General features: G+C 49.0%; 4 protein-coding genes across 4 annotated transcripts; 2 read left to right on the forward strand and 2 right to left on the reverse strand.

Annotated features, from left to right (window-relative positions):
- Positions 1 to 1,088: 1,088 nt before the first annotated feature.
- Positions 1,089 to 2,712, forward strand: FPSE_09817 (uncharacterized protein; the record flags this gene model as incomplete). The annotated part of the gene is made up of 3 exons (XM_009262934.1): positions 1,089 to 1,664; positions 1,719 to 2,403; positions 2,459 to 2,712. 3 exons carry the CDS (start codon positions 1,089 to 1,091, stop codon positions 2,710 to 2,712), a joined length of 1,515 nt encoding a protein of 504 aa, XP_009261209.1.
- A 1,227-nt stretch (positions 2,713 to 3,939) lies between these two features.
- On the reverse strand, positions 3,940 to 7,635 carry FPSE_09816 (uncharacterized protein; the record flags this gene model as incomplete). Its single annotated transcript, XM_009262933.1, has 2 exons — positions 3,940 to 7,038; positions 7,090 to 7,635. 2 exons carry the CDS (start codon positions 7,633 to 7,635, stop codon positions 3,940 to 3,942), a joined length of 3,645 nt encoding a protein of 1,214 aa, XP_009261208.1.
- A 9,698-nt stretch (positions 7,636 to 17,333) lies between these two features.
- On the forward strand, positions 17,334 to 17,673 carry FPSE_09815 (uncharacterized protein; the record flags this gene model as incomplete). Its single annotated transcript, XM_009262932.1, has 2 exons — positions 17,334 to 17,580; positions 17,633 to 17,673. 2 exons carry the CDS (start codon positions 17,334 to 17,336, stop codon positions 17,671 to 17,673), a joined length of 288 nt encoding a protein of 95 aa, XP_009261207.1.
- A 3,699-nt stretch (positions 17,674 to 21,372) lies between these two features.
- On the reverse strand, positions 21,373 to 23,668 carry FPSE_09814 (uncharacterized protein; the record flags this gene model as incomplete). Its single annotated transcript, XM_009262931.1, has 6 exons — positions 21,373 to 22,363; positions 22,415 to 22,752; positions 22,806 to 22,918; positions 22,969 to 23,122; positions 23,177 to 23,383; positions 23,513 to 23,668. The coding sequence occupies 6 exons, from the start codon at positions 23,666 to 23,668 to the stop codon at positions 21,373 to 21,375; spliced, it is 1,959 nt and encodes a 652-aa protein (XP_009261206.1).
- Between the last annotated feature and the right edge of the window lie 700 nt (positions 23,669 to 24,368).

The following is a 24,368-nucleotide window of genomic DNA, read 5'->3' on the forward strand; positions in this document are numbered from 1 at the left end:
AGATGAAAGGCCATTCATTCTATGCAACAGAAGCAAATGCTGCTGTGTTTCATTTGCTTCCATGGCACCTCGCTATGGTTGCATCCATACAACGTCCTTTCTTCTTGGGTCCCTCCGGAGCTAAATTTACTTGAACGTTACCATTTAGGGCATGCCTAACGTAGTTATCGGCGGACGTTACCGTTAGAAGGACCGCCACTAAATTTTAATGCTGTGAACAGCCTCTCATCGACGATGATTGTTACCCCAGGATGGAGGAGGCTTGATTGAGTTTTGAATCTGGGAATAACGAGAACGGTTGAGATTGGATCTCACAATGGTTTCCAGTTCGGTCTGATTCTGTGTAAAGTTTCTCGTTTAAGCGGTACTTGTTCTTGGCGAACACTTTGGATACCGTCTACAGTTGTACTCGGCCGAGAACAATTCTTTCACTACATTGGTACTCTACAGATATTGGTTATATGTAATCACTTTGTAACAGTTACTTGATCATTGCAATCAATAACCTCAATCACAAAGAGATGCTCGCATTTACTACGTAGTACTTCTCTCAGTCTAGATTAGCAGCAGTTTTGAGACCAAAAAAACGCCACCGTCTTGAACTGTAATAAGCAGATCGACATGCCATTGTTGCATCCAAACAGTCACCATCCCTGTAACTAACCCGCACCACCCTGTCTACCCTTAGTGTTACTCTTCCCCCATCTCTCACTCTCCAGTCCCACCCAACCTTTTGATCTCACGAGCTTTAGACCCCTGGACAATTCCCATTCCATCAGTGCCAAACGGCTTCGCCTTCTCGTGATAAACTTCAAGTGGGAAGAAACAGGGGTTCGGTTTATTTTTGGTCAACACGGACGGCGATTTAGTCGCGTGCCTTTACTGATTCGATCTCTCCATCTTTTCTTCCTTTCTTCAAACTACTTTAATTCTGCAACGTCCGTTCATCTGGACAATCTTTCTTTCTCTCTACTCTATCTGTTCATAGACATTCATCGCTTCGTCTTCAATTGGGTTTCACCACTCCCACATACATAGGGGACATTGACCCTTGGTCACTTCAACTTCACAACCTACATACACACACAATGTCTACACACGAAAAGGAACACAACATCGCTCAGGCGTCTTCAGACACCGCAGACTCAGATTCACCGGCTGCCGGCTTTCGTCCCAAAGGATGGATGTACAAGACCCTTCGCCTCGGCCGTCTAGAGCTCTGGTACGCCTCACCAAAAGTCCAGCTCTTCATGGTCTCCATCGTCTGCTTCCTGTGCCCCGGCATGTTCAACGCCCTGACGGGTCTCGGTGGTGGCGGTCAGGTCTCCAACGAGGCCCAGGATCACGCCAACACAGCTCTTTACAGCACCTTTGCTGTCGTCGGTTTCTTTGCTGGAACTTTTGCCAATAGGCTGGGACTGAGGTTGACTCTCTCCATTGGAGGCTTAGGGTATTGTGTCTACGCTGCTTCGTTCTTGTGCTACTCGCATACTCAGAACATGCCCTTTGTCGTCTTTGCTGGTGCCCTTCTTGGTGTTTGTGCTGGACTCTTGTGGGCTGCCCAGGGCTCTATCATGATGTCTTATCCTCCTGAGCAGAGCAAGGGACGATATATCTCCTGGTTCTGGGTTATCTTCAACATGGGTGCTGTCATCGGTTCTCTTGTAAGTTTGACCAAAACATATTCATCCTTCAGCTTTTACTAAGTAACAAAACAGATCCCCCTCGCCCAAAACATCAACAAGAAAGCAGGTCCCGTGTCTGATGGTACTTATGCCGCCTTCATCGCCCTCATGGCCATCGGTGCCATCCTCGCTCTCATGATCTGCGACGCCGACAAGATCGTCCGTGAAGACAACACAAAGGTTATCGTCATGAAGAACCCCTCGTGGAGCACCGAGATCAAGGGCCTCTGGGAGACTCTCTACAGCGCACCCTGGGTTGTCCTCCTCTTCCCCATGTTCTTCTCCTCCAACATCTTTTACACGTACCAAAACGTCAACATGAACCTCGCCCAGTTCAACGTCCGCACCCGCGCTCTCAACAACCTGCTCTACTGGCTAGCCCAGATCTTCGGCGCGCTCATGATCGGCTACGCCCTCGATATTTCGAGCGTTCGCCGCAGCGTCCGCGCAAAGATCTCGCTCGTCGTCCTCTTTGTTCTGACTTTCGCTATCTGGGGTGGTGGCTACGCCTGGCAAAAGGATCAGCGACCTCGTGAGATTGCTATGAACCCCGCCAATGAAGATGACAAGATCGACTGGGACGACGGTGCCAAGCGCTTCGTCGCTCCCATGATCCTCTACTTTTTCTACGGCTTCTTCGACGCCGCTTGGCAAACTTGCATCTACTGGTACATGGGCGCTCTCTCCAACTCTGGCCGCAAGACCGCCAACTTTGCTGGTAAGTTCGGCTTCCTCTTCTCACTCCAAGACACATCGCTAACCCGGCATTTTAGGTTTCTACAAGGGTATCCAATCCGCCGGCGCTGCCATCTTCTGGCGTATGGACGGTCTCGGCAAGCCCTTCGACACCATCTTTGCCGCAACATGGGCCTGCCTCGGCGCCTCACTCGTCATCGCTGCACCGGTAATCTTTATGAAGATCCAAGACTCCATCTCCATGGAGGAAGACCTCAAGTTCAGCGACGAGAAGATCGAAGACGTTGTCGTTGCGCCAACGACCAAGAAGACCACAGACATTGAATCTTGAACTAAAAGTTAAAACACTACTATATACAAGAATACTTAATTAATATTGTAATTATACTTGGCGTTTTGAAGTGTACACATTGGATCAGTGGAATTGGAGGGGCTATGTTTTGACTTGTGATGATTTATGGCATTGCATGACACGGACAGTTTTGTCAATTAGGCTTGACAGTTATATATTTAGACGATGGCCTGCAACGGCTAGTTCTTCCTTGAAGCTTATTCCATAGTGTCAATTGTAATGATAGAAGCTGTCTGTATATGCATGGTATATAGGAAGATATTCGTCTTAGATTGCTACGCTCAGAGACTACCCATGAAATTGGATATTTTTATAGTCACATTGAGATACACTGATTTCAGTCAAGTCACATTATGCATGGGAAACCAATTGAAGGAAAATGAATCCTTATTATTCTTTTGTTGTTCCTATTCTGTTGCAGAATACACCCTTTTTGTCTTTCTTTTCCGTCCATCTCCAGTCCTGTCCTGTATCACCAGACTCCTTTCCCAGAAGTGCAATGATGGATTTAGAAAAATGAAGAAAAACCATAGGCTGCAGGCCATCCCTGATCATACACTGAGAATCAAATACGCTCGTTTTTGCGTAGGCGGACTAAACAGTCCCAGCCCTCCGTCATTGAGAATACATTAAAAAAGAACCCAAATTATCAGCAGGTGCCCTGCGAATTTTCCCATCGTTATTGGCCTTTTCCGAATGCACCTGTGCCGTGAAAGTTGTTGGTTTTCCGCGCCTTATTTCTTCTTCGCCGGAAGAGAATAATAAAAGGGTGCGGAAAATGGAAAGTGAAAGAAGGTTGAGAAAAAGAAGGTAAAAGTGCAAGCTGTTCCATTGTGAAATTGTACCCTGAAAGTTGTTATAGGAATAACAGAGGCGTTTGGCATAAACGCAATTTCGATGGATCCTTCAAGCCGCAAAGGGCTGAGCGCTCGCGCGTCATGAGAAGATCTCTCTTATCAAGTCCCGCCATGGGGACCGAATACCGTAAAACATAAATGTGAAACCAAAATGGAGTTAACGCCGTTGTGCTGATGGATGTCGAGATCATAAGAAACATGACGATGTTTCCCATCTGCTGAAAGTTCAAACAAAATGGGGGGTATCAAAGATGAAGTAGTTACTGATGGGAGGTAATATGTGCATGCGGTGATGGTGACGATAAATAGTGATGGCCCGGTTTGGGTCGAAAGTGATAGACATAAAGTCTTATGTGTGGGTAGGAGTAGGTGTCGACGTGCCTCGATCGCGGGAAATCCAGCTGAAAAGATCGGCACGAGTACCTGCAACGCCGGCAATGGTGGCAGCTGATGTGTCGACAGTAGGTCGGCTGGCAGTCTCGCGGGGTTCCAGGAGCAGACTCTTGCGGTAGTATTTAACTTGGACGTTACCATTGCCCTCCTCGTTGTTGTGGAGGTGGCTAATTTGTGAGGACATCCAATCCTGCATATCGGGGACCTCTGTAAGTCGGTAGGGGATCTGGAATCGCTGGAGCTCTCCGATGATCTTGGCTGTGCGGGCGTGCTTGTCAAAGTTCACGACAGTGATGCCACCAGCGCCATCTTCCTCAGACTCAGGGCCGAGGCACATCTGCTTGGTAGCAGGGTTGCCAATGTCGACAAATGTCAAGTCGGTCAAGTACATGCCGAGGAAGGGCAAGCAGGGTGGAACATGGTCATGAAGTCTGGTTCGCAGAACCTTGTTGTTCTGGGAAGGCTCGACCAGATCCTGGAGGGTTTGAAGCATATCCTTTCGCTTGGTAGAGATGGTATCCCAAGTCTTTCGAAGGCGGCTGATAGTGCTGCTGTTAAGACTGCAGATGATGGCCATGAGGCCGTCATAGTTGTGAAGCTCAAGGCACTGGTGTGCAATCTTGATCCATTGCTTGATGACCTGCGCACGCTTCTTGACCTCTTGCTGCTGAAGAATGGTCTCAGCGACGAGGTTGGACAGGTCGGTAGAAAGAGACGACATGGCCTTGACGTTGGGGGCGTCGACTCCACCCTTTTTCATCCACTGCGAAGCCAAAAGCTCCTCGGGGAGGATAGAGGAGAAAATGTTCATTTGCTTGATGGTCAACTGACGGGCCAGCTCCAGAGGGTCAAAGTCAAGGATACTAGGCTGAGCGTTGCCCATCTTGAAAGAAGTAAGAAGACTGAGTTGACCCTTGGTAATGGCAGGGATGGGCAAAGGAGTGTCAACGGGGACGTATGAAGCAGCAGTGTTGGTCTTGCCAATTGAGGAAACGAGGCGAGGCACCAGAGAGCCTTCGCCAGACACACGCTGAGCGAGCTCAAATAGACGTCGACCAGCCGAAGGCAGAGAAGAGGCCAGCTTGAACTCGGCAAATGGCATGATCAAGTCAAGAGCGTGGCGATCGGTCTCATCCCTCCAGTGGGATTCAAGCCAGCCTTTGAAAGCATTGTATACTCTCAGGCGGACGGGCCCGGCCACATGGGGAGAGTCGTCGACATAGTCGTATCGCTCAATGAGCGCCTCGGCAAATCGGACTGGTGTGCAGAAAAGGCGGAAGGTAAGGTAAAAGGTAGAGACGAACATGGCATCAGGGGTAGATTCGTGAGTGGTGAGGCGTTCGACAAGAGCTGGTAGGGAACCACCAGTGACTTGACCTTCCTTGTTGAACATGAGCTCATGAGCAAAGGTCTTCTCCATGAGTCTTGACTCAACATCAACTTCCTCTGCATGGGACGAACTGCCGCCATTGCTCAAGTTTGACAACGAAGGTTGCTTCTGGGGAGCGAGAGCATGGTCAGGCGTGGTAGCCCGTGTTGATGACTGGGAAATCATGCTGACTTCAGAGTCGCGGCTGAGGTAAGTGGCGCTGCTGCCGGCGCTGGAGGCAACCATACTGTCAAATCGGGAAGATGAGTTAAAGTCGCCGTCATGGTTATCAACAGGACTGTAATCGTCGCTTGACAGAATAGTAGTGGAAAGCTTGGGGAGAGGGGGGAGAGAGGGTCGTAGTGAGGAAATAGATGATGCAACGCTAGAAATGTTGTCATCGACAACTGATGAGCGTCGAGAAGAGCCAGGCGATTGATGAACGGGCTGTTCATCGGTAGGTGTCGTTACCTGGGGGACCTCGGGGAGGGGCTTGTCAATTGCGACGACAGTGAGGCGTCTGGAGGAGTTTGAAGTTCGATTTGACCCAGCAACGCTGACAGTATCAGATGCGCTGTTCTCCGCATGGTGCTCCGAAACTGACGGTGTCCTTGCTCGCTCGTCCATGTCGATGTCCAAGATGCTAAGATCAATTCCGAGGCTGCTAGACTCGAGCTCGAATTCGAAATCGCCGATGCGTTCGATTGCTGACTTTGCCTTGGCAACGCAATCACCGGCGGCTCGAACACAGCCTGTAGCGGACGCAAGAAGTAGTGTGTTGTCGTGGGGCATGATCAAGTCAGCATCCTCAGAGGAAGCGCTGACCAGGGTATCGCGGCCAGAAAAGACGAGGTCTTGGATTCGTGCAAACATAGTGGATCGAGCCTGGGCGAGAGCCTCTGAGCTTGAGTTAATGTGGTCATAAACACCGTCAACTACGGCAAGTAATTCTCCACCAGATAATGCGGACTGGCGGATAGCTGAAGCTAGTTCGGGGCGGGATTGGGATTGAAGATGCAGGCGCCCGATGAAAGAACCCAAATGGGAGAGGAAAGTGTCGTGGCTGCGGTTAAGACGTTCAGTGACAAGATGGTGAGCTCGCGAGACTGACGAGGGTCCAGCGAGCGAGACTCTGTGGGAAATTGTAGCTGATAAGCGGTGCGCTTGTGCAAGACTTCCTTGAGATAATCTATGCGAGCTTGGGCCTGTGCGAGAGCTGAGTGACGATAGTCGTTTCGAGAATATTGATGTTGATACCTGTGTGGCATCGCTCGATTCAGAAGCAGCGACACTAGCGGCAGTCTGAGAATCACTATCAATGGGGCTTCGTTGGCTTTGTTCATCAAAAGTCGACTGATCAGCGGGTGGTGTTGGAGGAACACTTGATTCTTCCTGAACTGTATCCATGACAGTTACAGCTGCAGGTGCACGTGCCCTTCGATCCTCTTCAAGTATATCCAAAAAGCGGACACCCTTTGTCACAATTCTAAACGCCTTGAGAATCATCTCGTCGATTATGTCATTTACATCTTCCACGGGAGTAATTTCCAGGCGTTGTGTCTCTTGCAGCCGCTTAGCAGTTTTGACTAGTGATGAAAGCTCTGACAGAAGAGATTTGCGGCACTTGCGCAATGCATCGCTCCTTGTAATGCACAGGGAATCTTTATTTAGGCAGTTTGTTCGTTCCTATAAACTTTGTTAGAAGATAATTAATTATAGCGCTTTGCATGAACTTACCAATAAGAATCGAACACCCGCAATGATACCCTTCATAAACTCCTGGTTACCGAAGATCTCCTTGTCATTGACGGATGTACTTCTAAGCAAATCCCAAAAGTTCAAAAGAGCCTTTAGCAGGCTGCACATATCATCAGGCTCGTAGGCCTCGCAGTAGTTGGTTGGTAGCCATCCTCGGGCACCAGAGATGAGCAATGTACCGTCAGCCCATCCATTGGTGTGGATAGAGTGCACTAACACGACGTCGCCCTCGTTAAGAGGCAACGTCACGCTCGAGTCGGTCATAACATAGCTAGGGTTAAAAGGATAAAAGGCTCGCAGGAAGTTGTGGAAGACTGGAGGAGGAGTGTACTGAGGTGAGGGAGCGGGTGACAGGTCTTCCTGCGAGCCGTTTGGAGTAGCGGGTGGTGTCATTTGTGATTGTGAGTAGAGGCTGGTGTCGTTCTCTGAGGTCGATGAAGCATCTCCAGATAAATCGGTTCGAGATTTGTTGATAGTAAGAGGTGCCACCTTGAGACTGGCTCGCATGGATTGGTTGCTGAGCATTGCGTGCGATTGCCGTTGACAATCGATGTTGTCGTTTAGATCATTGGGGGACACTTCGGCCGGGTTGGTCTACACAACCACTCGATCCGAGTATCGATCCGTCCCTTTCTGTTTCGTTCCTTTGTTTCGCTCCTTCCTGACCTTTTTTCAACAATCAATTGTACCAGGATATCCAAGAGAACAATGCGTACGGGCTGAAAGTTGATGTACTTTGTCGATGTCAATGGTGTAAGTCGTGATGATGTTCGGACAAGGTCTGATGGAATTGCACCACGGCAACAAGAAAATCGAGGGAGGGAAAGTCGGTTGGCTGGGGAAAAGAGGAAGAATGTCAGTCGGTCAATTCAAGTAAGTCACATGGGAGGATATGAGTGAGTTGATTGTTGTAAGAAGAACAGAAATGGAATGAAGGGAGACAGGATGGAGAGTGTCAAGGAATGCTCAAGATGGCAGGGGGGGACCTGCTCCGCAGCGAAGGCGTCGGGTAGATAGACGTTGGAAAATGGAGGGGCTTATGGCGGAGAAGGACCCGGGACGTTGAGGCCAGGCAGGTAGTTGCAGTGCGGAGAGGGTAGGGATAGGGAAGGGAACCACTGGACCGAGCCCTGGGCTTCCATCCAATCCAGGTGGACTGCCCAGGACAGTTGCGTGCCTCGTTTCCTTTCCCTTCCTCATCTGATCACATCTTGTCATATATCATATAACAATAGTACTGTCTTTCCTCTCACCTCGTCTCGTATTGGATCCTATGAGATCAGATCATCAACACGACACGACAAGAAACAAGCCCGCTGTTCTCGCCTGAAGCATACATACATACATACGGCACGATCCGCCCATATGCATGCTGTATGTAGCCTGCGATGCACCTATAGACGCATGCTTGCTTGACCATCCCAAACACTATATGTGCATGTGCCTCGCTGCGGATAACATGTGGTACCTGCGTACCAACGGTGGAAAAAGGAAAGACAAAAAAAAGACAAAAACAAGATAATGGCAGTGCGGTGTAAGAGACAAATTGGTGTTGCTCGCTAGGGTTTTTCCTCGTATAAGCTTACCTTGTCCAAGTTCAAACACTGAGTGATGTGTCGAATTGTTCAGTCCAATTGGCCAATCGCAATCAATTTTCGGTTTCGTCGATGTATCGTCGTTTGGTGTTGAGTGTGGTCGTTCGTCTAACTGTCCGCGCTGACCAAGAGTTTGATGGAATGAAGTGGTTGAGGTGGACCGGCAGGGTGAGTGAGAGTGAGAGTGAGAGCTCGATACCAAATCAGGCGATGACGGATTATATCTGGCTGTGATGCAGAGTCTTGTCGGAAGCAGTGATAGAAGCAATACGTGAAATGCAAAAACCGTAAACGGAACCCAAGCACACACTAACAACAAACAATGAGAAGAGACAAAGTTGAAATAGGCACAAGTCGAATCGAATCGAGTCAAAAGTCGAGGAGGAAGAGATGGGAACAAAACGTCGGGGTCTGGGGAACGCGGCGGTATTATCACATTCACTTTATTAGTCGGTAGTGACCTGGTAGTCTTGGTACCTTACTCTTACTCTTACTACTAACCTAGTCTTTTGGCGAGACTCTCTTCTCTCAGTTCCTGGGTCTGGTGGCCACACCACACCACACCCACGTCTTTCGTCAGTCAAGTGGAGTCCTCTTTTCCGTCCTCTGGCTCTACTCTCTTTCTCGCTGTCTAGGATTCTTTTGTCGGCTCAGGGGCCCCCCGGTCTGTCCCAAGTTCCAGGGGGTGGAGGAGATAGCGTACGGGTCGATGTGGGCTTTTTGGTGTTGAAGGTGCCAGGGCAAGGTCGGCGGGAAGATAACCCCACGCCCCCAATCCTAAATCCAATCCCAGGTCCCCTGTGAAACTGATCAGGGGGCAAAGACCTCTCAAGGTACAACAGTCACAATCACTCGAGAGAGAAGAAGTGAGAAGTGGAGAAACAGACGCCGTAAGTGACGAGTGGCGTTTTACTGCAAGTACCTACGTACGTACAGTCAGTACGCAGGTACAGAGTACTGGAGAGCCATTGTGCCTGGTCTCATGGAGGGGGGGCTTCACTCTTCCAACCTACCTAGGTAACCATAACTTTTATCTACCCGACTTTATTACTATGCTGCGCCTTTACTTACATATCACCGTCGTAAGACAGTGGAGTTTTTCCCACTACGGTGCAGCTACCAGGGGCTTGGGGGCCTCTCGCTCGATTGATCAAGAGAGCTAACTGCTCGCATCCCCCTGTTGTCTGGGCAGCTAAAAAAATGCTTCTGAGCCGATATCAAGGGCCCGGTGGTCCGGCAGGTGAGTTAGACTCGACCAGGCCACAACGAAGCTTTTAAGAGCAAGCACTCTAGGGCGAAAGAGAATGGCCCCTTGGACTTGGCTCGCGGAGAGAGACGAGGGGAGTGTGAATGGACCCGTTTTCACTATGAGTTCCTATTACAGTGTGTGTGCCGTAAATCATCGAGGCTGTCCATCACCACCGAGGGAGAGAGATATGTCTCTGAGAGCGTCGCACCAAGCACCAACACTGGCACTTCACCAAAACAGGCCAGATTGCGCTACGAGATAAGAATAAGAATTAAGAAAAAAATTGTGAATTTCCCAAGAAAAGTAAAAATCCAATAACCTTGGAACAGACTTTCACTTATCATCGAATAACGTTAGATATCAACGGCCTTGGTTCCACTCCACAAGTTCCCTCTCTCCTCTCTCATGCATCGTCTGTGCATATCGTGTCGCGTCGTGTTGAGCTCGTAAAATAACTGGCCTCGTAAGAGAGAAGAGGGGTTGTTATCGTACAAGACTATACATGGGAATTCGCACCACAAAAGGAACATCATGGACGGAGAATTGATCCCGAGTCAGAAGACGTGACCGCTCTGGATGGGAGCCCTCATCACACGAACTATTGCCGGTTTCATTTTACAGTTTAGCGTAACAGGTTGTCGGATTGAATACCACCGTTGTTGCTGTGGTAAAGTATACTGCAGCTATAATATGAACGGTATTTTTAGCCATGCGATGATGGCTAAATGCATAGATTATTGCGTGGACTCCGAAGCAAAGCCGTAAACGGTCGAGCCACGATCCCAACATCAAGGGAGTCTATCACTCATGCTAAGCGTATATGTGTGTAAAATATCAGCGGTGCCGGGTAGGTCGAGACGGCAGCGCAAAGGGCGACAACGCAAGAAACAGCCGAGAAACTATTTTTCAACCATTTGATGCAATTGGCTCCCTTGATCCTGTTTTGTGCCTCCTCTTCTACTTAGTCGAGCCCTAGTTCACCTGTTCCTGAGCTGGGCTGCAGGCGATATGCAAGATGGGCGAGCCAATGCACTCTCCTGCGTCTCGCTTCAGCATCGCAATGGAGCTACAGTTCGACCAACCTGCATGGCCAGCCAGCCAGGCCTGGAGCGAGGAATCTGCTGACTTAATCGGTTGCCGCAATGACTCAATAGAAACAAACCTCTGTGGAGATATCCCAGTCCCCTTTTTCGCATCTTCAACGACGGGCAGCGACTTGTCCTGGGCCCACGAGACCGTCTCAGCCGCAAGCTATTGCTGTCACCGACTCCCCACGAAACCGCCGAACGAGCTGATAGCACAGCTTGGGCCACAATAGTAGTAGAGCACGCACAGAGCAGAGGCTGCCTCGTAAAAAGCGGGTATATTCGGTCTCGGATGACATGCTATGCCATGCTGTGCCATGCTGGATCTACTATTATGTCCTCGTTGCCAACTATTGGATTTATCAATTCGCGTTCTATAGTGCTCCATTGAAACCTAACATTAGAGCGTTATGAACCAATAATCACGGCATGTTGAATGTTTCTGTCCGTAAACCCAACAAATACTTGTTTGTGCCAAACTCGGATCACCGCACACCTGGTGACTACGTCGGCGCCGTCGAGCGTCTAGATTCACCAAAAAACACACCAATTGCTTCAACTTAAGAGCCGGCTCCAAATTAGTATGCCACTCGGCGCACGATTCGAACAAGACGGCGTCTCCTTGGTTCGGTTATGGCGTAGACAATACTAGCTGGTGGACGTTGCGCCCCTTTCTCCTGTTCTTCCAGTGAGAAAACGATTGGTTCCCGGGAACTCGATGTCATCCATGACATGAAGTACAGAACACAGAAGGGCCCAAGTTTGCTTGCTCATCTAACGACACAGCCTCTCCCAGAGCACGATCTGCCGTCAGTCATGCTTTCGTCATCCACTAGCTGCTGATCATTGCGTCGGGAAAAGGAATGAGACAAATAAGGGAAAATGAAAAGGAAAAATTCAGGGTTCTCGCTAGGATGCCAGAATGACACTATCACTCCGTAGGCAGCTCCTTGGAAGTACGATGACGGTACAATCGCTGTACGCACTTGGAGTAATTACTCGCACGAAGCGATCAACAACGTTTTGAAAATGCAGACTGTTGTTTGAGGCGGCGCCATTGCAGCGACACTCGATAATCTGGCGTTTCGAACATGGTTCTAAATGCTCTGGAACCCCCCGCAGAGAACAGTAAACCACGCGATGTGGCGTCTGGCGACAGTACTATGTATCTGAGTATCAACATCATTCAATCGACGCAAAATATTGAATTTCCTGAAAATGCAGGGTCTATGGGGAAGGACGGGGGCAGAGGCTTCTAGATTTTCTAAATGTCTCTGCCAAATTTAGATAGGTAGGCCGTCGGCAGGTGAACGCAAATGGAAAGAGCCCGGAGTACACCTTCTGTCAAATGTCATCAAATCTGCGCCTGCTACCTACTAAGTTAGTCACATGAATCATTATGGCAGGTAGCACCAACACCGTAACTGATACCTCCTGGCGCTTGCCTTGCAGGTCTTGAGTTAAGCCTCACTTTCGCGTTCCCCCCCCCTCGCTTTGACTTTTTGCTCCTGCAAGCTGATGGCTTTGACTGTTTTATTAGATGATTGGCTTGACTCACTCCTGAGCATCACCACGACACGACCCGTGCTGCAGCGGTTCATCCAATATTCTCCGCAAAACGTTTCTTTTTCCTCGCCGTCACTGACTGACACCTGAGCATAGATCGACAAAAGACCCTGATCCTTACTTGTCTTTTCGGATGGGTCGACACGGAGTACTCCCAGATCACCTCCAAGGTTATTGCGCTTCAGACCCATAGGACCCAGTGCTGCACTTGCAATCGTCATTGCTTCTTTACCTCACTTTCGTTTGTCGCATCTCCATGCTCTCAATTTGCAGCTCAAACGCGATTCGAAGTCGGACCTTTGCCTTCACGCTAAAGATTGGCTAGTGACATCAATCCCCTTTCGAATATTCTGACAGGGACTGGCTGATGTCCAAGCCAACTGCCAGAACTGCCAGGCTAGGGGGTGGACATGATCCCTGACTCCTTGGCATCGACCTTGCTTCCGCGAAGCCTCCCCGGTACCAACGACGGCTTTACCCCTGTCTATACCCAACCCTGTTATACCGCCCAAGTGTCTTGTTTGCAGATTGCAAGAGCGCCGAGATCAATCGTCAACTAAACTAGTGATATCTCACTGTCAATCACGGATTTGAACGGCACTTCAGATAGTCCAATCACACTATTAGCTTGCGGCTGTGCGTTCTCATTCCTACACACAATTAAATCCAGCCTTACCTTGGGGTCTCTCAGCCTCACCTGCGTTTTCATTGATATTTCCGGCCTAAAACCTTGCCAATACTGTACATAGTGCTTGTTTGTGAGGCACAGCGTCTGTATTCATACACATCTTGGCACTCAAACACAAGGCGTCGATGCCATACCTTGACTATCAACAATACATAGCGTACCTTTATGTATGGATCGCCCGTCTGTCCGTTGCTAACGCCCCGCAACCGTAGCCCTTGTGGTCTGTCGATTCGCGGTGTAGCAATGTCTTCGGTTGATACACGCTATCCAACAAGCGATCGGATGTCGAAGCTATAGCAAACAACAGGAACAAAACACACCTTCTACGCAATTTTTAAATTTTTCAATGCATATAACGATCTGCGAACGGGGTGCCTGTCCGGTATATCGCGATTGTGAATCCTTTTTCACGACCTACCTGGTGTAGGTATGATACGATCATCAAAGCAATTCCGCACCCAGCCCCACTCAACAAAACGAACGTTATGGCCAGGCATTGCATCGTGCTTCATCTCGCAGGTTGCCGGCATTCTCTCGCCTGGCAACAAAGGAATCCCAAGACATTTGATATCACCAGCTACCATTAGCCTGTTGATTACACCCAGTCTCGGTTTCGAAATCTGGTAGTTCAGCATAGGCGAATTCACAACCGAAAACCAGAACCCATTCATTCACCTACATCCCCCAGTTGGTCTCTGAGGTTTCTCCATGCTTGTCTGGACACTAACAGGGGGGAAGTCGGGAAACAGCAGTTGGTTGACCCCAGCCCTTGCAACTGGACGTAAATCGACGTCCGCATATCTCCTTGCAGAAGGTCGAGATCACGTTATCACCATCAACTGCTTGTAACCGAAACCAAGTCCTTACATACCACCAACGCGCATGTGTTTGCTTGGGTAATTTGTTGGCTGATCGTGCAACGAGTGCAACGGCAGGCATTTTTTGGAAGCAGTTTGCTTCAAGCAAGCAAGCCACCCACAAGGATTCCGTCCGGAAGATGTCTCCACTCAACCCAGCTTGTCTCTTCGGGTTCTTCTGACCTTTACCCAGCCAACAGTCTCCTCGTCACGGATACATGAAGTAACAACGGACTTTTTGCACCGATCCTCGCCTTTCGCGAATTGCATTCTCATTTCTGAACAGTGATACCCGATTCGTTAGTAACAGATTCGAATCTAGTTCCAGGAAAGCCTTGGTTGCTGGCTCGCTCAGACTCTTGAAGAACGGTTCCACAACGCTACATGCTTGTGCGTATCATTGCGGAGTTCAAAATGCAAGTCCAAAACTTAACCACGAAAGATTTTTCAGGCTGATTAGCTATTCAGCTTTTCCAGTACACCACCAAGCTCGTGTCTATGAGCTCTGGGCTACCGGACAACCGGAACATCAAGCGCTCGGTGGGGATAAGAAAAAGTTACACCGTATATCCGGGCCCGCACATAATGGTGAGAGACACCGCTGTTAGACTACGTGCCTCCAACCTGAAGTACGTGATGCGCACCAAGGCTACCTAAGTCTCTCATCATGATCCGAAAACTTTATCTTGTCTCATCACATCAAACTGAAGCTAATGGATATGGTCTTCCGGCAACTCGATGATGATCTGTGATCAACTGTGGTACAAGTGCTGGAACGGGTACGACAAACGGATGGCGCTGATAGTGGACGGGCCGTCAGATTTGTTGCTCTTCCACCGACGGATACACAAGCCATCCTATGAGAATAAGAGCCTGTTAGTGACGGTTTACCAAACGAGCCGGGTACAAAACGCTTTGGACGCTTCCGTTTCTCATTCCTCAACACACGGAATACGTACTAAGCTTTACGCTAGTCTCCGTCTCCCACGCTGATCTACAATATTCTTGTTTGTCACGATAATGATGATTGTAGCGACCAATTATGGTGGTTTCTAGTCGCACCGGGCCGCTTCCTCTGCCCAAAAAAAAGGATTGGTCCGCTTGGTCCCCTACCGACTTCGCAGCAGGGATGAAGCCCTGCCCCCACGGCACGCTAACTTTGTTGAAGAGACAAAAGCAAATGCAATTGTTCAAGCCGTGAGCGAGTACGTCACAACATTTCATCTCAGACTAGCACTACGTCGCCTGCTGGGCGAACACTGCGTATTAGCTTCGGTGAGCCGTTGTGTTTAGCAGATCAGCGCGAGGTTTCGAAAGAACCAAGTCTGCTATCTGATTTTTGTGTGCAAACAGCCAGGGGACCTAGATTCGACGTCATTCTCTCACTTTTTCTCATGACGTTCGGCAAATGCAGGCCCAGTGCGGCTGGCAAAGACATATCTATTTGGGGCGTGACGTGAGATTGATGTCCCACTACTCTTAACCAACAAGGCAATCTCTGATCTTGAGTGGATTACCAACTCTGGGTGTGAATGGAAGCAATCTACAATGATGGTGAAGCAGATCAAAGCAACACGACGCGGATCTGAAGTTTGCTGTGCTACCCATGCAGGCAACGTCTTAGTTCATGCAGTAGTGCGCCATCTTGGACACGGATTGCCAATCTAAAGAACGGGAATCACGCTTATTGGATATATTTGGTGATGGTACCTGAAACTTGGAGGCGCCGCCTATGGCGCTCGATCGTCAATCTGTTAACCACTCTGTTGGTGGAGTTTGCGAAAAGAAAAGGAAACAGTATTTGGAGTCCTGTTGGGGAGCTTTCTGATCAGCGAATCTGGCGAGATCACTCGTGTGCACCTTGGCAATGGCCAACATGGCTTTGTCCCTTCTGCAGTCTTTGCGAAATTTATGGTTATTTGCCTGTGATCTACGCGCAATGGCAGCGTAGCATTGCATATTGCAGATAGGAACTCCAGCAACTCCAGTATCGAAATGCCAGCCGCGCACAACCCTCGAAGAGGGCCGTGCCAATTACGAGTAATAAAGACAGACAGCGGGCGGGAGATAATCAGAAGCAAAACTCGCGCACTAGTTCACTACCTAGCAATGGATCTAGTACGGCATTTCCCGGTTCCGACAAGAATAATACCGACTTACGGATACTGCCTCAGCTAGTTACGGTACAGCGTACTATTAACAGGCAGACACTAGAAACCCGGTACGGTAGAGTGTTTTTGGAGCCTCCAAGACATCGTGGAATTTATCCGCGCGCTGGCTGGTGCTATGTGAACTCTCTGGACCAACCTTAAGCCTTCAATCACCACGAACGGCCTCGTTTAGCGGCTCTAGGATCTGTTCCCCGGCCGGCCGTGCCCTAACGGTTGCAGGTCGATACCTGTTCAAGAGTTCTGCCTACCTGGTGATTTTTTACACGAAACAATCAGTCCACTTGCTGGGATAGCACAACTACTGTACAGTCTAGCAGCATTTGTAAGTGCGCTTCATTGTGATGTTTGACAACGCACGGATCCAAGTTTGTCTACGGCAGACGCCCAGTCGGCGTTTTGTCCCGTGTCCATGATATCAGATTCAAAACCAATGGCCTGGCGTTAGGTGTAGTGCCAATCGTCGTCGGGGCGAGCGAGGCTAGCGAGGCTAGCGAGGATCTCTTCCGGCACAGTTAGGCGTGTTGAAACCCGAGTCAGTCCGCAAACGCAGCAGAGGGCGTCGACGAGCATTACGGGGCTCGTCGGGAATATTTACAGGGCTGGCAGAAGTGTCTGTTCAACTGCCGAGGTTTCCTTGGACCTCGGGCGGCATGTTGTTATGATCGACAGACTAAACAGTAAATCCATGCCACTCAGCTCATTTTCCACAAAAAGCAATATCAAGGGTCAGGACTACTGCATGTCTAGACTGTGATATATCAATAGAGCGTTGGCATGGCCATCACTACAATCCAAACTGTGCGGCTGAACTCTATTAGCTGCTGGGAACTTACCACTGGTGATTCTCAACCGAAGGTGAGCTACTTGAGAACGATACGAATAGGCTCAGTCTATTTTGGGCATGGTTTGAGCACATAAATGCCACTGTCAGTTCATGATGAGGTAGCAAGATGGTCCGCCAACAGGAGTTCGAACTTATCCAACCAGTCATCAACTGTCTTCGAATGCATCAATGAATCTCGAGCGATCGCCAAGAAGTATCTTCTTGTTCCTAGGTATGATTATCAGGAACGATGCGCACGTACTCTGCATAAGCTACTATGCGGGGTTCGAATCTTCCAAGGCCTATGTTAGCAAATATTGGCATCAACTTATCGTCCATGCCGATACTTGGCAGTCCTGGCCAACACAAGATCTATGGGAGACATCAATCCCGTCAATGTGGTTCAGCATTCGCTGTGGGGCTGGTGCAAATGCTGGTAAGGCCTGCTGGCTGCGTTGCATTTGTTCAGTTGCTAATATGAATCACAGATGAAGAAACATCTCATATGGCTTCTAGGTTTAAGTCATAAATTACTCCATGGCTACCCTGAAGCACCTCTCCATCAAGTTGCTCCGAATTTTATCAACCGTGCGCATGTATTGTGATACTGAACCATAGCGACAGATGAGCGATGATTGGATGTCTTTTACACAATGAAGCGTAACAGGCCGGACAGTCATTTTCATGGCTTGGCTCTGACGATTTCTAGAAACCCCTCTGTCACGCTTTGCACACAGCTTTTTTTTTGGCCCAGGACTCAAACTCAACGACAAAGAGCAGCGGTTATCAATACGACGTCACTATCAAATGAAAGTTGAGAGCCTATTTGTGAAAGAGCAAGGATCTTTAACAGACCGTTACATTTTACGGAGTACAAGCGTACAACGGATTATTAATGATTACGGTAATCAGCGTACCAATATCTAACACGACACTGTTCATCCCACAAGGGAGACGCGCGGACCTACCTACTATCATGATGTTCAATGGCCTTGCAACCGCACTCCAGGTCTATAGTGTCTTGATACAGCTGTCAACGCGTCAAAAGCGGTTTCAGTCAGGGGACACGGAGTTTATTTACAATGGTCCGAGAGGCGATTGGCGCAGCACATTTGGTCGGGTTCCTGCATTGATGTATGTAAGATGCAGGGGAGTTGTTACTTCTGCTATGCCAATCGCATGTGATTTTCCAGTCACGTAATTGTGGTGTGATTGATCGACGGAGATGAAGGAAGAGAGCGAGCGAGGTGGCATTTCCCCCGTTTGGTGGATATGCAATGGCCTCACTCACTGGCACACAGCACGTTAAGGGTTTCCCTGCATCGCATCGCATCACGTTGCATCGTATAGGGGATCGTCTGTCTACTCCAGTTTGGACCATTCCCTTGACCGAAAAGCCCGTTATCGGCATGTTATGCTTCGTTTCAAGAGGAGAATCACGTCATTCGATACCTGGACAAAGACCAAGATTGTGGAGATACACAGATGCTGGAAACACAATCCTTGAGGCATACTCTGTATATCAGGTGCTCCATGGATTCATGACTAGGTCGAGCAATGCCTCTTCACATCCTCAGATACTGTGCCGTGCTTGGGTGGCATTTTCTTCACACGCCGGTGTGGAGCTGAAGCATGGCAAAATGTAATATTTGCAGATCAAGATCAGGTAAGCCACTATTATGTATACGGGAAATGCGGAGGCGAAGGTGATGAGGCCCTATAGACTGTACGTCTTGTCACACTGCAATGCATGGGGTAGTCGTTGTTGATTACTATTAATCTATTGTAACCGTATCACCCGATGGATTGATATACTCTGCGTTGCTTTGCTGACTGTGACCCAGGTACTTTTCCCTTTGCCCAACTCTTGAGGACTGATCTTTGAGGCTATATCTTCGGCTCACATATCAATTCGACTGCAAGTATACGAATACTACGATAGCTAGTTGTCATCTGTCACAATTTCTACGCACGAGCTAAGTAAGTCTTGGCTTCGTATGCTTCACAATTGCTGGGTAAAAAAAGGCGTGGACATGGATAAAGAGACATGCAGACATGCCGGCGCTAGTAACGCCTCGTCTTCACCGTTGCAGCACCCTGGACGCATGCCGTTCCCTTATAACTACTAGGTTGCGACCAGGTAATTAACGCGAAGCGAGAGACAAGAGGAAAGACCCATGAGAGTTTACGGATACTCAGTTCGCCATCACGCACATCGACTATCACCTTACCTAAATGCTTGACCTTGTCTGACGAGCCGTGCCTCGATACAACAACAATAACATCCACCAAGGCCTGTCCTTGCCCACGGCTGGATTAATACCATCATTCACTTGTGTTGGGTCTCATTAATGTCTTTTTTTCTTCTTTTTCTTCAACTGCACTGCTCGGTGGGCCTGTCAAACTTGGCGGGAATCTATCCGCTGAAGCCGGGGCCATATTCAGCCAAATGACCGGTCCAACTTTGGCATGGTTTCTCTCGGCTCACAAGCGACGACCGTCTCGACCGCTATCCCATGTCACCTTGGCGAGGGAAAGCTGGTGCCTGGCTATGTACTGGCAATATGTCTACACCCCATTCGCTGATTGAGTTACATGGTGATCGGCCTTGGAAAATCCTCGAATTGGGATGTCGTTACAGTATTGGGGTATCCAGGTAGATCGCTCAAATGGGGCAGGGCCACTTAGCAGCAAGTTTTGGGCAGATTAGGTTGGATTGGGCTCTAACTCTAAGACCTTTTGATCTTGGCTGGTGATGGAGAGAACCATTTCTGCTTATGAAGAGATTACCATTGATATGAGGCGCTGCTGCATAGTTGAAGTTCGGCAAAGAATATGGCCGAAACTTGAAGAAACAGATGGGTTTCATGTTATTGCGATCAGACACTCTTCCGGATGCCTCAACTTGGCTTGTGACTCCAAGCTAAGCATGGGAGCCTCGTCTCGTCACCATATCGTCGGAATCTCAGGCGAAGCGAAGGAGAGAAATGAGAGAGATCACAATAGTTAGTACACGCCCTAACTAACTGCTGTGCCCTTCCCACGGAACCGGAACCAAGACTTTCCAGTCACAGGGCGTAGGCCCAGCGGTGTCTCCGGTGTCACAATACTACGATAACGATACTATGTACCAGTTATGATAATCTGTCGCATCACTAAAGTCAGTTTGGCAGTTCGATATGCCCATCTCGCAAACTAGCAGTCATTTATTTAGTAGTCTGGCGCATTACTGAGGGCAAAACAACGTTGCAATCCCTCCCAATACCGCCCACGTGGTTTTATGTACAGTAGCACCGACCCTTGTCTCCTGTCAAAATGTTGCTAGTGGCACGTTTTGCGGGACGGTTGGTTCGTCATTTGGTTCGTGCGGTAAAACTGTGTCTCGAGTCTCAACGGTGACACTCGATGATCTTCATTGCATGTCGCCGTACCGGGCCATCTTGTAGCAGATCGTGGATGCTATATACTGGAACGTCGACGTCGAATATATACACCACTACCAAGACCACCATCATGGACGAGGTCACACGACACATACTAGTACTGCTCTTACTTGGTTATTTACCAAGGTTACGTCCACTACCTCGGCCATAATAACCGCTAATTAACAAGGTCCATCCTTCTTATGCGTTGCGATGTGCTATCTCATTGTGGCTAGTTTGATGAGGCTCAGACTTGGATGTAGTTCCTTAGAAGACAGCGCGATGTTACCGATACTTAATGGACAATCATTGTTTCATGTTCCATTTGACACTATGGTTCATAGTCCCGGTCTTACCGAAACTTTCTTGGACAACAATGTAATTAAAGCCGCCGAGATGCTGCTGATATGACGCATAAACACACTGTACACAGCGTCATGTTGGTCTCGTGTCAGGGTCAAGAGGATACTCGCAAGCATGGTGCAGGGCAGGAAATAGTATACGTGGATCTTATTATAGCTAGGCGAGATGATCTGGGTCCGAATAAGACGGCAGATGCTGGAACATTCGAGGCATGAGTCGTGATTTTGTTGATATGATGATGACGACGACGACTATGACATTGATTGTGCAAGTCCGGACTTTGGTTCAGGATACTATCGGAGATGGGAGTGTTGTCAGAGATGCGGTTCGCAAAGAAGTACTGGTAGAACAACCTCAATAATTACACGAGGAATGTATGTAGTCATTAGAATTCTATCCCGGGACCAGTCTCATCATTTCATTAGAGCACTCAACTGCCTGCTCTACCGTTCAATCATAACACGAACGTCACCAACTGCTGCCCTCGCCATCTTCTTGAGCAGAGTCCTCTCGTCTGCCTCCCTGTATCGCTCCCACGAGTCCAAACCCTCCTTGGCCTGGATACTCAACGTCTCGTATCCTTGACGAATAACCTCTGTGACCTCCTGTGTCGTCAAAAGACTGGGCTTACGGCGACTCGCACCGCCCTCGGAAAGCATCTGGTTGTAGTGCGCGCTGACGTTGATGAGAGTGTCGATGGAGTTGCTGTGGCGGTTAGCCAAGCGGTAGTTCTCCTTGAACTTAGTAAGCACCTCGCCTGACTCGACGACCTTGTAGAAGAGATCGTCGTAGTCAGCGGGCGTAGGGAGGAAGGCCTCGCCGGCGGAAAGGGAGAGGGCGATGAGGTTGACGACGTGGTCGAGGAGGGTGTCGATATGTGGTAGATCCTTGAGGTCGGCTGTGTATGTGGCGAGGAAGCGGACAATGGAGAGTAGGGAGCGGAAGAACTCGGGCCAGTGATACTCTAAGCGTGTACGTGTGCGAGACAGATACGAGATGATGCGTAGCATGATGCCAAAGCAAAGTGTATAAAGACTGACGTCGAGGCGGCGCCTAAGATTATGATTCACAGCATCGATCATGGTATCGAGAAGAGATATGGCGAGGACTCGCTCGCCCTTGACAAGGGGGAGATAAGGTTGGCGTTGACGACACAGACGGACTGCTACGCGGGAATCATCGCTACAAATACGCTTGCAAATCGCGGGGTCTTCAATAAGGAGGCGGAATACCATGAGGTTGAGATGAGCGTAGTAGGTAGCTCGGGGTGAGAGGTAGGCGTGCTGAAGAAGGTATGAGGTGAGAGAGAGATAGCTGGCGATGGGCTGCTCAGTATCTGGCTCTGCTGCCATTGTGACCAGGTTGAAGCAGAAGAGCTTGTTGGCATGAGTAAAGTCGTATGTAGCCAGAAGAACAGCAGCTTCTTCCTCGGGTCTAACATAACGTTAGTCGAGTTGTGAGATACGTCGTGACGATAAAACTTACAACTGCGTGAAGAGAGCCTTGGCGGTCTCAACATCGTACACTGGGTTGTTCACAGGCTTTGGCCCAGGTGCGATTGCACCAAGTCCGATCATGTTGAGGGTCGCGCTGAAGGTCCAGCCTTCAGGGAGATCATCCTGGATAGTGATGTATCGAGACCGAACTGTTGAACAAGCTTGTCCCACGGCACCAACTATCTTTTGAATCACAGCCTCGTTGACAAAGTCGTTTAGTCGTTGTTGGTAAGGATTCTGGAACTCGAATTTGTTGTAGTTGGCCAGCAGGCCTAGTAACGTGAACGGTTGTAGTACTTGGTCTGATGTGGCTGAATCTTGAATGAACTTGCGTTGATGTTAGTTTGGGGGACATGTCGTCTTTCGGTATGTTGCCGTACCTTCATGACTGCAGGGAAGAGATCTCTTTGAATCAAGTATGTCAACAGTGTTGTTTGGTAAGCTCCAGCTGTTACCGCTAACAACACTTCGATTGCCTTGTATCGAACGTCCACTACACCAGGGTCAGCTGGGCCACTGTATTGTGCGATGGCGAGTCCTTACAGTCCTTGCTGTTCCTTATTATGGCCTCCAAAGCACTGACGAACTCAGTAAAGACAGAATCGATGTGGTCGAGTCCTGCGAGCAGAACCATGATGTCGGAACTAGGTTGAGGATACCTCTTGGAGAGGAGGCATGATAGAAAGACACTGAGCGTCTAGCAAGCGTCAGGACCAACTCGTGTGTTGCAATCGGGTGGTGTGCTACTCACTTCCAACGCGTGTAGCTGCGCAAGACTATGCGCGCCCTTAACAGTAGCTACGGCTCTCGCAAAGAGCTCCTGCGTGCGAACATCGAGGGACAAGACATGGCTCGGACTCAGGTCGTTGAGGATACGTTTCAGGGCGGCACGATCGGGTCTGAGGAGGAAAAACTCGGTCCAGAAGCCATCAGTCTTCTCTTCATCATCGTAGTCATCCTAATTCGAAGCAAGGGCGGATCAGTCGAGGCGCGGGCGCATAGTTGAAGCTTGTGCGGATATCTACCTAGAAGAGGGAAGCTAGTTTAGTTCATGGTGAGGATGAGGAGCTGAACAGGGGTCGCTTACCTTGAAGAGAGAATCATACAATTGTATGATCTTCGGGGTGAAGACCTCGGGCTGAGGCTGGCGAGTGAGCGGTGACGCTTCCATAGGAGGGGAGCTGAAGGTTACGAGCTGCGATAATGTGAGAGGAGGCCGAGTTGCGATAGAGAACTGGGCCATGTTCGCTTTTATCACGTGCACGCTGTAGGTTAAGAGGATGTTGGAGGGTGTTGTTTCTATTGATGCCCCGAAACTGTGAACAATAGAGCAATTCAACACCGAATGTGGTTATCACGATTTGTATTGTTCTTTGTTCTCGATTGAAAAGGTGTAGAGTCTTTTTGAGTCGACAAGATTGTTTCCCCTTGGTAGAGGTCTCAGAATAAATTCCAAGGACAAGTGTTCGTTACGAGACTGTGGCTTGCGTAATCGCTGTTTTACGAAGCACTTTAATTACGAATGCCGGATTACGATGGGCATCGACTGGAGTATGAGGTTACATTCTATCGTGATCCTCTGAACTTGTTCTTTTCGAGATTTGCGATGCATCAAAGAGAGGCTGATATTGGAGGCAGGCCTCTAGGGTGACCAACACTTGACTTGGAAGCATGGCGTTTAAGTTGGTCCACCACAACAGTCTAGTCAAACATTTTATTTCTACTGTTCAACTTACTCGTCCCTATGCACGAAGAAAGAGATGTGCAGTTTGTTTGTCAGACTAAGATCGTATTGGTAGGTTGATATATGCTGATGACAGACACCAGTGTGAACAATGGGTGAGCCATGTATGGAGATGTCATTCACTCAGAAGCAAGTTCAATTCTCTTCGTCACTACCAATAATACAATTGTAAGGAAGACCTAGAAATTAACTGCCTCAT

This window comes from Fusarium pseudograminearum, chromosome 3 (genome assembly GCF_000303195.2).
Source record: "Fusarium pseudograminearum CS3096 chromosome 3, whole genome shotgun sequence".
Classification (NCBI taxonomy): Eukaryota; Fungi; Ascomycota; class Sordariomycetes; order Hypocreales; family Nectriaceae; genus Fusarium; species Fusarium pseudograminearum.